This window comes from Arvicanthis niloticus, chromosome 6 (assembly GCF_011762505.2).
Source record: "Arvicanthis niloticus isolate mArvNil1 chromosome 6, mArvNil1.pat.X, whole genome shotgun sequence".
Taxonomy (NCBI): domain Eukaryota; kingdom Metazoa; phylum Chordata; class Mammalia; order Rodentia; family Muridae; genus Arvicanthis; species Arvicanthis niloticus.
Genome location: NC_047663.1, coordinates 85,161,585 through 85,177,373, shown reverse-complemented (window position 1 = coordinate 85,177,373; position 15,789 = coordinate 85,161,585). Strand labels below are relative to the sequence as shown.

Here is a 15,789-nt window from a genome sequence, read left to right as displayed (position 1 = left end):
GGGGACAGAATTAGCACTACTGTGTCTTCCTTGCAGAGCACCAGGTAGACAGTGACCCCTTCAGTGAATATGCTGGTGTCAGTATTGAATAGTAGTAGCATTCAGATGTGAAAATCTGAAAATAATACCAATAATGATGAGCACACACTATGTAGTAGATGTGTGTTTTACATACACTCTGGGTCATAAACCTAACACTATGATGTTTGGAAAAAGGTATCCCAATCTTTATATTTTACCTATTTATTACTTGGAGGTATTGAGTCAGCCTCTTTTCATGCAGTATAGTCTGGTTTTGAACCCATGATCCTTCTATTTTGGTCTGAGTGCTACGATTACTGGTGAGGACACTATATCAGTCTAACAAGTATGGAAAACTAAGGTTAGAAAGGTTAACTAACTTTGCCAAGGTCATGCAGGTAAGATAGCAACAACACAAGCGTTGCAAACCAGGTTCCGATTTTACTCCTGTGTCATTTTATGAAAGGCGCCTTAGCCAACTAGTTACTAAGGTACACTACTAAATCATTTTATTTTAAAATGTCTTGTGGTTGGAGAGATGGCTCAGTGGTTAAGGAGACTGACTGCTCTCCCATAGGTCCTGAATTCAATTCCCAGCAACCACATGGTGGCTCACAACCATCTGTAATGGGATCCAACGCCCTTTGCTGGTATGTCTGAAGACAGCTTCAGGGTACCCATGTACATAAAATAAATAAATCTTTAAATGTCTTGTATCTGTTAATCCTTTATAGTAAGTCTTGAGATTAAAAGGGAGTCCTTAGAATTTTTCAGAAGGCTACAGGGAAAGTTGTGGGGCTGGAACCAGTGCAGGATGCCAGAAAGGAGAGAGCTCCTTCTCACTTGAGTAAATATTTAGTACATCACTTCCCATTATAGTTTCTATCGGCTCATTGTAGTGATCGGCAGTAAGCAAACACTTACATGGTTTGCAATAAGCAATATGGAGAGAAGTGGGAATATAAGGAGCCAGACTCGGCCATGTTGGCATGACACATTCTAATGAAGGGCAATTCATAACACCAGACAAATCAATACAAATGCAACAGATGCAGTGGGCGTAAGAGTTTGAAACGATAATGGCAAGGGGTACAGGAAGAGGGTGAGAGGAATTGATTTCTAATAGACAGAGGTATTTTTTCCTGAATGGGTAACACTTGAAGTCTAAAGAAGGAGGAATAAGTACATTGCATAGAAAGGGAGAAGGAAAAAAGTGATTAAAAACAAAAACACCAACAAACAAAAAATAAGCAAGCAAGTAAACAAACAAACAAACAAACAGAAACCTACTGGTCCTGTCCCAGCCAGCGCCTGATTGCAGTTCAAAGAATAGCACCTATGGTAATGCCTCAATTTCAAACATTCGTTACAGTCATAGCTGTAAACGCAGGAAGGACGTGCAGGAATGCTTCTAAATGTGCATGTGTTTCCATGTAAAAAGCTTTTTTTAAAAAAAAATCATGTTTTATGCTATCTGGGAACTTTAGTGGGTTTAAAGAAAAGTGACAGGTATGGGCCAGACTTGCACGCCCATTCCCACAGCATGATCTTATTAAAATCATTTGTTCATCCGTTACATGACTGGGGTGAAAAAAGAGAGATAAAAAATGAAGCCGGTCTTCATGATCTCTTTCCAATTTGCAGCTAGGGATTTACCAGGCACATGTTGAGACCTAAACCAAACACCACATAGGCCCCTGTACTGTGGCTAGGTCTGCCTCAGACAAACCTGCATGTGCAACTCACACTTAGCATCTTCAGAGAAGTATGATGGTGCTTTTCATTATGTCTGGGTTATCATTGAAGCCTGGCACAATGAAACCAAAAGCTCTCATCTGAAGGCCCCTGAGCAAGACTCCTGCTGTGTTCACTCCCTGACCTGAAGCTGAGAGTTTGTATAGAACCCCCCAGGGGGCCCCAGCTTTTCCTTCCAACCCCTGGTGTGTCAGGGGAAGCTGGGGAGAGAACATCAGAAGCTCTCACCTGAGCAACTTGGCATCAAAGACTGTTTCCACATCATGAAGGACTGAGGGGATGTATTTCAAAGCCGCCACCTGCGGGGAACATGTAACAAACATGAGTGGTGTTCACATCCTCTGTGCTGGTGGTGAGGCAGACACGATGCAGATCAGAGAATGACCCTGCATCTTAGACACTGCTGTAGTCAGTCAAGGCACCAGGGGGACTGAAACACAGCTGGGAGGATGGCTCAGCCAGTAAACAACTTGCTGCACAAATCTAAGGACCTTAGTTCAGGTCCCCAACATCCCTGTGAAAGGCAGACAAGGCAGCAAACACCTGCCCTAGTTCCGAGAATATGAAAACAAAGAGATTCCAGATTCTTACCATCAAGCCAACTGGTGAGCATTGAGACACTCTGTCCTAGTGATAAAACACTAACCAAAAATGACTTAAAGGGTTTATTTCACCTTATAAGTTGCAATGTGCCATTGAAGGTCAAGGTAGGGACTCAAGCGGGAACATGAAGCAGAAGCCATGGATAAATAATACTTGTTGATTCATCCAAACTCACAATTAGCTAGCTTTCTTACATAACCCAGGACTACCTACCCACAGAATGATAATACCTACAGTAGGCCAGGCCCTCCTATGTCAGTTAAAAATCAAGACAACCCCTCATAGACATGCCCATGGGCTAATGTGATCTGGGCAGTTCCTTAGTTAAGACTTTCCTTCTCAGGTGACTCTCAGTGTGTCAAGTCCATGGTTAAAACTGGAATAAACCTGGTCTCAAAAACAAGGTGAAGAATGAAAGAGGAAGCCACCAACGCAATACCTGGACTCCACAAATGCTCTTGGGCATGTATACACACATACAGCATCGCGGCAGGACATAAAGCGTATTTGGGGGTGCTTAATAACAGACACCTCTATTACTACCAGGTGCTGTGCTTGAACTGGTTTGCTGGTGGCTAGGGTGATTTGAAATGAGTTATTTCTATTTTCTCTCTGCAGTCACTCTAGTGGACAGAAAACAGTGCATATGTCAATAACAGTATCTTTTGTTCCAGTGGCTAGGCTAAGATAACTGAACAGTAAGATGGATTTTCTTTTTCCTCTCTTTATCCAGAGGTATGAACTATTCCCCATATCCCTGGAAGGAATACAGTTTGCTTAGCAGCAGGCAAACTACAATTTCGGCAGGAGCCATAAGTCACATGGCGAGAATATAATGACTAAAGGTCCAGTGGAAGAATGTGGTTTTACTTTATTTTCTCCACGTTCTTCGTGATGGTAATATGTATCATCCTTAAGCAATCAGTCTCGAATAAACACAGTGAAGATTACTTCCTCCAAGAATATCTTGTGAGGGGGAGAAATGGTTGAGCAGATATACCACCATGCCTGTTGACTGAGTTCCATCCCCCAGATCTACATAGTGAGAGGAGGGAGCTCACTCCCACAAGTTGTCCTCTGGCATCTAATGTTTGTGCCACAGTGTGCATGCACACACGCACGTGTGCACACACACACATAAGAAATATGATTTTAAAATATCTTACCCTAGCTATATATAAATGAGCTTCTTAAATAGTGTCTGACTTTTCTCTGAGGATTTATAATGGATTAGATACTGTACCAAATACTATAATATAGTGTCTTCTTCATCACGGCTCTTCCAGAGTTACCGGATTTTCAAAGACAAGGATGTCCAATTGTATCAGGGGTCAGTAACCTACTGCATGTTGCAGAGTCTGTAACTGTGGAGTCAGAGTATAGATTTAGGGATCTGCTCTCAGAGCCATGCCCGTGACACACAACAGGCCTTCTCCAGCCCTTCGTTCTTTTCTCCCTGATTATAATTTCTAGATGTCAGTACTTCATATTTGCAGTAAAATTTTTAAAAATCACACAAAATAAGGGTGAAAACTGCCCCTCAAGTCCCATATCTTCATCTCAGCTTCGGTCTCTATGCCCCAGAAAAGAAACATTGTTAAAGTCATGTGCGTTTTCGTCTGCACTACTTAAACATGTATGTCCATGGACATGTATCTTTGTACACACACACACATTCAATTGAACTTGGTTTTGCAGTTAAGTTTTTCCAATAGATCCTTTGCACACTGTCCCCTGGAGCACACTCTCTTAATTTCTGATCCCCACTCAGCAATGCCCAGTGGGGATACTATACCTCCTTCACCTTACCCTGACCATGGGCCCTAGGCTATTTCCATTTTCCTAATTCCAAAAAACACATTCGGGAAAATGTTCATATTTGAAAATACATACACAACTCTGTAAGGATCCCTATAGAACAGATTGCTTGAAGACAAATTAGTGCATCAAAATACATATGCATATACATTTTAGATCTCACCGAATGATCTTGAAGAAGGCAGCAAGCAATTCTTCTCCACTGCATCTCCACTTCCCCAAGTCCTTGCTCACACTGAATATGCAATTTTTTAAAAATTTTTGTCAATGTGATGAACAACTCACTACGATAATTCTGAAAGTCTTTGGTTGCTAGCTCTGTCAGCCGTCTTCTCTATACTTAATAAATATCTGTATTTACTAACTTGTTCATTCATATCTTTTCTCCCATCCTTTTGGGTGATTCTTTTCCTTGCTCAACTGTAGAATTCTCTACGCATCAACATCAGTCTTTTCACACTAACACATTTTGCAGGAGTTTCCTGTTGCACTGAGATTTCCTGTTCTCTGAGATTATATTTTAGCTTTGCTTATCATATCTTTTAATGCACAGAGATATTCTAAATTTGTATGTTGTCAAATGTGTCAGATCCTTTTCTTCATATTTATTGAATATGGGGTCTAGAGTTCATTCTTTTTTCAACTCTAGATCATAAGAGGAAACAGCTAATGTTTTCAACTAGGCCTTAATGGGCATTCATGCCCTACAGGATGATGTAAGGTTTTCTATAGATAAAAGGGAGGTTTGTGATCAAACAATTTCAAGAAATAGTGGTTAAGACAAATATAAACCATAGATATTTTTGTTGTTTTTCTCTACTGCAGAGAAGTCTAGGATTTTAATGCTGTAAATAATCATGACATCCCTCCAGGCAGCTGTAAGGACTCAGGACATCACAACCTAGTTGGGCAAGGACCGTCTTGATCAGGAGGCACCAATCAGATGTAAGAAAATTAGATGTCCTCAGGACCCAGCACATAAGAGGAAGGGGTAATGGGAATGTGTGAGTTGGAAGTGATGAATCGTTCTTAGCCAGTTTTTGTGACACTGTGTCAGAAAATGTAAACATATCTGTGTGTCATACTCTCTCAAAGTCCAAAGAGGCCCTCAAACTGTGGGAATAACCCAAGAAATAGTTGTCTAAGCACTCGTAGGGACTAGGTTCTTTGTTCACTATTAGGCCAAAGAACATAGACCTCACAGGGACCTGGCTATGGATCATAACTCCCTAACTGGCCTCTGCATTAGACTGGGTCCATTTCATATGTCCAAGCCTCATTAGGTTGGATAAAAGAGAATGATGTCATATAAAGAATATCATTATGATGCTCAGCATATTAGCCCCACGAAGGTAGACCAGATCTCCCCACGTCACATCTCCATATACTGCTCTCATTCTCCAATGCCCAGATGCAGTACATTATGACTTAGCATAATTAAGATAAGATAACTTGCTCTCTGCAAGTTGAGAAAAGCCAGAATCTGAGGGTCTTCTGAAAGGTTCTGGCTTTTGGGAGCTGAGTTTCACTTTGGAGGTGTAGAGTCATTCAAGTGTGTCCACATCTCCAGGAGTGGACACAGACCCAAACATCTATACACAGGTGCTCTCTAAGGAGCTGGACACGTTTAGCTGAAGGACCCCGCCTTCTGAGTTCCCAGCTCTAGGTTGGTAATAATTTAAACAGGCTGTGTAGCTGCTACCTCTGACCCACAGGAAGGTGGGCAAGTTCATCTGGTCCGGTCATCCCCACCAAGCAATGACGAGCCTGTAGTTCTCTTGTTGAGTGAGGAAAGCCTACTTGAAAAACTGACCAAAAAGGCTGTCTATGACCTTGCCTTGGAATTTCTGAGCTGATGACTATCAGCTTCTGAGCTATCAACTACTGCTAGGAAAAAAAGATGTCAGCCACCTAACTTATTGGAGACCTCAACTTGTTGCTTGTCTGAGGCCTGGAAACTGGAAACAGATAGGCTTTGTAGATCTGTAAGCCATCTAGGAACAGTGAAGATCAACTGTAACTCTTACTGCTGCTTCCATTATTCCTGCTGTTATACATCAAATGATACTACAGACTTTTTACTTTCATTCCACAGTATATGTTCCTATTATGCAGCGTTACTTTAGATATATATGCATATATACACACACATAGATACAGTACCTATAAACTCATGTAACAGGATTATTACTCATAGGGTCTTCAAGTAGGAAACATCACTGGAAAGCTCCTATGTACCAAATACCTTACATGTAATAGCTCATTTAATTTTTACAACTATTCTGAGTAGATACTGTCGTCCCAATTTCAAGTGAGAAAACTGTAGTACATGGATGCTAGATAATTTGCCAGAAGCTGTATAGTAAGTAAGAAGCCAGACTATGTCCCAGATGGCTCAGCTGACTCTTAACCAGCATGCTTTTCCTACTGCCCTTCATGCTGAAGGAAAGACATTCTGTCTTGGCAAGTAGGGCATTTCTGTAGGGGACAGAAGGCCGATTTTGGGAGGGGGGATGGATTAAAACCATCCCTTTATATTTTCCTTTTCAGTTTTTGAATAGAAGTATGGTTTTACTGGCATTCCTAAAGTGAAGGGCCTTGCTCAGCACCAGTGTATATAGTTAAAAGAATGGCCATCAGGAAAACTTACCAGACTAATAAGCCATCTCATGGCGTCAACTGAATTTCTTTCCTTCTTCAGAAAGTCAGGTATAACCCTTGAGAAGAGACCCAACCCCAACTGAATGTCTGTCTGTCCCAGATAGAAAGCATAGGAGGACACCGGAAATCAGCTCTGTCTAGATCAGTGGTTCTCAATCTATGGGTCACATCCCTTTTGGGGTCAAACAACCCTCTCACAGAGGAGTTGCCTAGACTATCAGAAAACATGGATATTTGTATTAGGATCCATAATAATAGCAAAATTACAGTTAGGAAGTAGCAACAAAAATAATTTTACGGTTGAGGGTCACCGCATCATGAGGAACTGTATTAAAGAATCGTGGCGTTAAGAAAGTTGAGAACCACTGCTCTCGATAGACATGACCTAGAGCTGACCACTTTGGTCTGAGAGCAAACAGTCGAAACAATACGAAACAATTGATCTCCAAACTCTGAGATGCTGGTACGCTGAGTGTTTTCCAGATAAACATTAATCCCACCCACACCAGAGGCCAGCACTGCTACCAACAGACAGAGACTTACTTCCAAATAGGACATGTGTAGGAGGAATACACAATTACAAAACAAAGCCTGACATCTTTCTGGTCCCAGAGCTAAACACTAGTCTCTCTCCCTGCCAAGTTTCAAATCATTTAGTTTAGCCAGAGGACAGATGGTCAAGGTCCATGGAAATAGAAAACACTACAACACGGCCACATGAAGACTCTTCCCTTAGAGATACTGAACTGTCCTGGAAAAGAGCAGATGTGCTGCTGTCTCCAGGTGTGCTCACTGACTGAGTCCTTGGGTGTAAATCCAGGCTGCATATGATTAGAGCTGAGGCTCCTGGCCACCACAGAATCAATGCCAAAAAACAGTATCCTTTCACTGAACAGTATGTACATCCTGAGAAGAGGACCAGAGTACTCTTGAACATGTTTCTTCCATGTTTTCTGCATTCAACATTCTATGGCCTCCAAGGTTGGCAGGAAGCAGTAGGACATGGTGTATAAAGTAACAGAGTGCATGCAGGTTACGTAGCTCAGTGATAAAACCCTTGCCTAACAGGGTCACAGCCAAGGATTGGATCCTTAGCTTGAGGAGCAGAGATGAGGACAAGTAGAAGCAAACCACAGTAGCAGCATGAGAAGGCAGGCCATCCGCCCTCGAGTTCACAGGAAGTCTGGAGTCTTATTTCTGGGATCCTGTTTTCTACCCAGCAAAATGAAGTGTTTACAGTTGCCTAACCAGTTAATGTTGAAGACTGCATTAAAAAACAAACAAACAGGCCAGGCAGTGATGGTGCACGCCTTTAATCCCAGCACTTGGGAGGCAGAGGCAGGTGGATTTCTGAGTTCGAGGACAGCCTGGTCTACAGAGTGAGTTCTAGGACATACAGAGAAACCCTGTCTCGAACAACCAAAACCAAACCAAACCAAACCAAAACAACCAAACAAACAAAAACCTGAGCTCCTAGTATTTTTATAGCTTTTTGATTGGGACATATTTTCATAACTGCCATGGAATCTGTCATTCCCAAACATTACCCCAAGTATGGAATATGTGGTTGAGGAATCGGACAATATTAAACAGTCACTAATCACTTGAAGATCTGAAAGAGAATTCTCATGTTTTTAAATGTATCTATTTTTACTTTGTGTGCACTGGTGTTTGGTCTGCATGTATGTCTGTCTGCATGAGGGTATCTAATCCCCTGGAACTAGAGTTACAGACAGTTGTGAGCTGCCATGTGGGTGCTGGGAATTGAACCTGGGTCCTCTGGAAGACCAGCAAGTGCTCTTGAGCACTGAGCTATCCCCAAATACCCCCCATTTTTTGCTATTAGTAAAAAAAAAAAAAATCATTTTCCTGCTCTGAATTCAGGTTGTAGTCTGTGAGCCACTTCTCAGGAATGAACCTTTTTTTTTTTTTTCCTGTTGATTTGGACATTTGGACATTTTACAACAATTTGAAAGGGAAAGCAGACTTCTTCTAAAGCATCTTGCCCTCATGACTGTGGATATCTGCCCATCTTTCTCTTGTGTAGCTTTCCTCTGCCTTTTGCCATAAGGATTTGAATCTTTAGTGGAACTAGTTTACACTACTGTTGGTAGAAGTAGTATTGATGGCAATCAACTCTTCTGCATCGTTCACCCAACTCCAAGAGCAGGTTTTTTATAGCTGTGGTTAAGTTACTCAACCCCTCTGAGTCTTCTTTTGCTCATCTTAAAAGCAGAGATAGAGTATTTACATTACAAGGTGTTGCTGCAAAGATCAAAGGAGCTAACAATGTATCTGTAAGATTTTTACTCAACAGTGTGACAGGTAATAAACGATAAAACACAGAAGAAACCAACCAAACACAATGGGAACAAGACAGAAGCCAAAAACTTTCATTCATCCCACCAAAAAGTGTTTGTTGCCAGAATGTCCCTGCCCTCCTGGACGCTCCAACAGCTGTTAGCATGCGTGTCAGAGACCATGCAAAACAGGAAGGCATTTAATGCATCTATTAAATGCATTCAGTTCTACTGAGACCATCAAAATGGGCATTATGCAATATCATGAATTTTGAAAAAGGTGGCAATTTGTCACCAGTCTCTTCACTCACAGTGCGGCTACATGTAGCTCATGAGTGTGTACAGCTGAGCCTGTCAACCCCCTCCACTTTCTTCAACCCCTGAGACAAAGCTTGTGCACGCAGACACTCCTGACCGTGTGGCCTATGACTGAAAATACTCGGAAGCATTTGGCCCAAATCATTCTTGTGGTATAGAGAAGAACATCGACTTTGGACTCAGGAGCCTTTATGGCTTCAAATTCTAGCTCCTTCCTCTTTGGACAAAGTCTACTTTGGAATGAGATTATTAATTTATCAGCTTCCATGAACACTGGGAACTGCAGTTCTCTGCAGATTTCTGGTTAGATTCAGAATACTGTAGGTGAAGAGCCCAGCTCTGTGCCTGGCATATAGATTAGGCACACAATCCATGGAAGGCATTTGCATTGTTTTGTTTTGTTTTTTTTCTACTCTGAACTACTGGCCTTAAATTAACTTCATGGTTTTGAGTGAATTGTTGCCATGTCAACAAAGGATAAAGAAAACCACTGAAAATACCTAACAGAGCCCGATGAGTCTTAGGAACAGGAAATAGCTTGCTTAGGTCCCAGAACTCACAATGGACAAAGCCAAGATTCGAACCAGACCCACGTCACTTATAACTAAAGCTGTCATGATTGACAGCTCCAGCTCTAAGTGTCTGCACAGCTGGAAGTGCTCAGTTTTAACCAGGAATGTCAACTGTGAGTATTCTCACACCATGACATGGACTTCCCTATGGGCCAACAGGATAGAAGCCATTTCTCAATTGAGATTCTCTCTTCTTAGAGAACTCTATGTCAAGTTGACCAAAACTAGCCAGCACAATGACTAACAAGTATTTAAGTGAAATGACATAACAGTCATGTGTTTCACATTTTCCACAGACTACTTCTTTTAACTCTACAAAGTACCCTTACAACTTGACATTTGTTTTTGTTTTTTTTTTTGATTTTTTTTTTTTTGGTTTTTTTTTTTTTTTAACAAAAGGAAAAAAACAAAGGTCTAGAGAAAGAGGTGATATGCTTAACGCTGAGGGCTCCATGCCCATGTGGAAGGACTGAGGCATCTCGGTCCCATCCAGGCTCAGCTTAGCCACAGTTCTCCCTCGCACTGAGAAGGCCATAGACTATAGACCATTCCTCGTGTAGGGGTTGCCGGCATGAACTTGACCTCCCTCCCAGATTTAGCCCATTCCTCACACCATAAAACAAACTTACATTCTCCTCCAATGTACTGCTCTTAATATTTGAGATAGCTCTAAATCCCTCCTGATAGCGTTTCAAAAGCCATATAAATAGGCAGGAAGTACCTTTGACTTTATGCAAATCCCCAAAGCTAAATTTGGCCCTTAGAGCAAATCCTTAAAAAAACTAGATAAAACCCCTTTGCATGGCTCAGAGGTGGAAGTCTGGAGAAGAAACAGTGTGATCTGGGAAAGCGGGGCTTTTCTAAGTCTACCCAGACAATAAGAACCAGACTAAAATGACTTATGCACAAACCGTAACAATCGCATTAGCTTTCTTCAGTTGTGTAGCTAGCATTTTCTAATCTGTTCTTTTGTAGACAATGTTTCTTGCAACCTCATCAAACAGTAAAGTTTTATATATGAAGAAACAGAAGAGGCTGAGACGTCGCATGTTTGACAGAATAAGGTTCATCAAGAACATCTTCCTTAACCCAGGCTCCTGTCAGGGAGGTGCTCACTCAGCCCTCTCTGCTCCCTGACGGCCTGCATCATTTCTTTCTTCTTTCTTCTCTCACTACCTTCCTGCTCCCTTTCTCCCTTTCTCTTTTCTTCTCTCACAAGATATCTACAATTTATCACAAGGAATCAGGTGTAAAAACTGGACAAAAAAGCTCTAGGAAATTCTCTCTCTCTCTCTCTCTCTCTCTCTCTCTCTCTCTCTCTCTCTCTCTCTGTGTGTGTGTGTGTGTGACTCCTTTACCTCTTTGGGCCACTTCTGCTCCATTCCACCATTCTCCAAATGGAGTTCTCTGTTTGCTCATCATCTCTGTTTTCCCCCCAGCATCTTCCCTGGAGACTCTCATGGTAACTAGTTACCCTTAGCCCTCTCTGGGTATCCTGCCCCTGCTTTTGCTCCTACTGCTGTGCAGCTTCTATGTGATACAGGCCAGGGTGGGAGATGAGTTCAAATCCTGTCACATATCAGGCTAACCCTGCTCTGGTTACCTATTTCATTATAGTGGGGTTTCTAGGACTATAGAAACTATTCTTTTCTTTTGAGCAGCAAAGGAAATATTGGAAAGGCATTTTTAAAAAAAACTGGCAAAACAGAAAGGAATTTGAAAACTGTGAAGTCAGTGGCCCTAACTAGTCCCAAGGACATCCACCTCCATGGATGAATGAATGGAGTCAAACACAGTGGACTGCAACTGTTGGAGTCTTGTTTTCAGGGCTGGGCAGAAGGATCTGAATCCTGGCTTTCCCACTCAGCCTGTCAGCTGCTTCACCTCAGTTTCTACATCAATGCATTCATTCATTCCCAGCTTTTTTTTTCTAGGGGCTTATACCAGGGCTCTGCTAGGTACTATAGACATAAGGATACACAACTCAGAGACCTCTCTAATACCTGCAGGGTTTTCAATATCCACTAAACCAAAAGAAACCAATGCACTGATCCCCAAACTCTGCTTTGTGTTAAAATCTTTGGGGGAGTTTTCTACCTCTATTCCACCCTACCCCACCCCCACCCCATCATCCTAGCCACATTCTGTACCAAAACCCACTGATGATAACTAGGCACCTGAATTTACTAAAGATCTAATGTAAAGTTTATTACCCAAGGCATCAACAGCAAATACCCTCTGGCCAGATGGTACTGCCTCTGCCTCCCCACCTCCTTTCTCCCTGAATGCCTCTTTTTTTTTTCCATTAGTTCTAATCAGAGGCTAGGTAATCCTGGGTGTAAGGGCAGGCAGTATGGCTATTTAAATTAGCAACTAGAACTACAATGTGGTTTTTAAAAGAAGCAGTCTGCATCAAATCGTTGATCCAAAAGTAAATAAAAAATAAATTATTAAAAAAATTCATTGACCCAGATAAACATGTTTGGATTTTTCTCTATTGAGAAAGCACCAAGGTAACCTCCACCCTAGCCAGTACTTGGGAGTCGATGCTATGAAATTCTTCCTTACTTGCAGGTTGCTGTTCCCCACTCCCACACCCCAACACAAAGATAGCCCTTAAGATGTCTACAGGCTTGGAACCACGATTAGACACATCCTGTTTTATCCAGCGAAGAAACTCTTTAATCCCCAAGTGATGCCTGAATTAATGGTGCTGAGAATTAAAAGCAGAGTATCAGAACCTCGGTGGAGAAGACCATCACCTTCCTATCTCAGCATCAGAGGTAGCCATGTTTAGCTACTTTCTACCTAGATAAGACAAGCTTCAGAGTTATTCCAAAGGGAGCTGCTGGGACACCCAAGTGAAACAAATGATAAATAAGTTCCCTTCCACCAGTGGAGCCCTTGGTCCTCATGATCCTAAAAGCAGACTGTAGGCTCAGGCTTTTAACTGACATTAGACAAAAGTGAACGGCTCAGTGGACAGAGCACGCTGTCAGTTTTGGGTGGCCACAAGCTAGCACAGAAGAGTCTTAAAGCTTGAACCGACCTGCAAAAGGATGGTGGTCTTGTACTGACTTTTCATCAGGTTGTTGATAGATTCGAAGAGCCGTCTCATGGATTCTTCAAACTCCATCTGCTCTTTGCCTTCGTAAAGCCTGTGAGAAGACATCTGGGTCATTTCTTAAACCAACTGGCAAGACATCTGAAAGTGGGCAGCTGCTAGCTAGCCACAACCTCCTTTTCCAATGTAAATGAAAACGGGTGGGAGGTAAGGGCTTGCTGGGGAGAGGGAGGAGCCAGTATTGTAGCATCCAAAAGGAACCTGGTGCTGTGCACCTTCAGACTCACAGAACATTAGAAACCTGCCTCTCTTCCACCTTCCTTCTTTTACCTTGAACCACAAAGAACTGGAATGTTATCTGAGCTTCGGACCTTGGATTTTCAAAGTCTCCTGGAAACCCCAAGGAGAAATATTTTCAAGTGTGCTGTCCCTTCCATTTAGCCACCACCTGCTGGTCACTTGGGTTCCTACAGCCATTCCTAGGATCAGGGCCAAATGCTCACCCTGTCCCCTCAATTCTGCCCCCTTATTATATACTTCAGAACTGTCTTCCTCTGATTATAAAGACCTGATGTTATCAATATAAAAACATTAACATAACAGAAATGTGTAATTTACAAAACAGAGCCTCTTTCATCTGACCAAGGAAATCAGCTACTGTGAACATGGCGGTGTTTGTGCTTCCAACGACTCAGGTCCTCTCCTAATACAGACATGGGCTGCTGCCCGGAAGCTACTTCCTCGACGAATCTGAGCCCCTTCCCCCAGCCTAAGAGCCTTGCTCAGCCCATGGCTTCTCCAAACAAGCTTTTATCAGCAAGCATGAAATCTCCACAGCCTAATCTGTGCCATCCAGTGTGACATGCACACAAGAACACTCTTGTCCTCAGCTCAGACCAAGAGCACCTCTCCTGTCACAGCCCACATGTCAGGAACCAGCCTGAGCCTGTTCTGCTAAAGGTGCTTTCCTGAGATAAAGCTCTGACACACTTAAAGAGTTTGTTTGCTCCCCTTCCCTAACAGGCTAACCAATCATAGCCACTTCACTACTGTCTCTGTGAAATTTCCACCTGCCCCTCACCGGCTTCTTCCCTACCTTTCTGTGTCTCAGCTTGCCTCCTTAAGCTAGACTCTCTCGATATCTCTCTCCTCTCTCTCCTCTCTCTCCTCTCTCCCCCCCCTCTCTCTCTCTCTGTATGTCTGCCTTTCTGTATCTCAGCTTGCCTCCTTCAGCTAGACTCTCTCAATCTCTCTGTGTGTATGTGTCTGTCTCTGTCTCTCTGTCTCTATGTCTGTCTCTCTGTCTCTGTCTCTCTATATGTGTGTCTGTGTCTTATCTATCACTGCCTCTGTCTCTCTCCCCCTATCTCCTTTATTTCCCTCCGTCCCTCTTCCTCTAAGGCCATAGATCTCCTTGTGTCCTTGTTCCTCTGTCTCTCTTCCTCACTTCCTTCATTTACTGGCTCATCTCTTATTCTTTCCGCTGCCCATAGATGCCTGGAAATCACCAATAAACTATGTCACCCTGGTTCTTTCTGGTCTGTAGCACTGAGTTTGTTCACTCTCTCTCAGCTTCATTTAACCCACTGTCTTGGCTGCCCAGCATATCTGCACAGATGTGTTTTCTCTACACGGCATCTTCCCCTGTATATCTGTGTGTATGAGGAAAGTGGCTTTGAGAAGGTCATCTTCATGAACCTGCCTGATCCATTCACAAAGATGGTTGCTAGCCACATTTTTCTGCTGAATGACCTGCCCACCCCCCCCCACCCCCATAACTGAGTCATCACATAGAATTCCCTTTTCCTGCCTGTGGGATTTGGCATTTTTATTTAAGGGAAAAATTATAATGGGTTTCGTTGGGCTGAAAAGATGGCTCAGTGGTTAAGAGCACTTGCTGCTCTTGCAGAGGTCCTGAGTTCATTTCCCAGCATCCTCAGTTGAAAACCATCTGTATCTTCAGTTCCAGGGGATCAAATGCCTTCTGATCCCTAGGGACACTGCACACATGTGGTAAACTAACATACATGCAGGCAAAATAGTCATACCTATAAAATAAAAAATAAATCTGTTTTAAAGGGGTTTTGTTGAGTCATCTTAAATAGCAGGTCTCTAGGGAAAATGTTCATGAACTCCCCTGAAGAGATCCTGGGAACCATCCGTGTTCCCAGTTGTATGCTCTCATTAAGTCTATTTGAGGTTTGTAATTTGCACAACTGCCCTTATGATAAACTTCCTTTTTGCATAGGTCAGGCCTAGTTGCTTTTGTCTCAGCTTCTCTATAGTCAGAACTTCAATGAGTGCAGCTTTTACTTGTAGTTCTCCGGGATTGGATTCAAAGCCAAGAGCTCTTGGGAAGCCTAGTAAGCTGTTCATTCATGTCTTAGCTGGACAAATGAAGAGACAAGGACCAGATCAGAAAAGTGACTCAGAGTCACCTTCCCTGAGGTAGGAAGGACAAGGGACTTTCAGCGCTAACCAAGGATTTCCACCGGAACATTGCCTTTGCAGAACACTCTAGTTTCCTCCAGCAAGAGGTGTGATTCACTTGGGGTTGCAGGATTTATGCATGGCTTGAAACAGGGTTCAGCATCCTCTTCCTATGCTCTGGGAATCTAAGTGGGGAAGGCAATGATGCTAATCCCATGAAGCAAAGAGTTGGGGCCCTTGCCACGAT

At 42.7% G+C, this 15,789-nt stretch overlaps 1 protein-coding gene across 1 annotated transcript in view; it reads right to left on the bottom strand.

Moving 5' to 3' along the window:
• Window positions 1–15,789, bottom strand: part of Dock2 (dedicator of cytokinesis 2) — a 409,472-nt gene that overhangs the window by 279,870 nt on the left and 113,813 nt on the right. The window contains exons 23-24 of the mRNA XM_034506657.2: window positions 13,098–13,206; window positions 2,005–2,075 (exon numbers count right to left, since the gene is read on the bottom strand). Of these exons, the coding sequence (XP_034362548.1) occupies window positions 2,005–2,075; window positions 13,098–13,206 (180 nt within the window). The remainder of the gene's footprint in view (window positions 1–2,004; window positions 2,076–13,097; window positions 13,207–15,789) is intronic.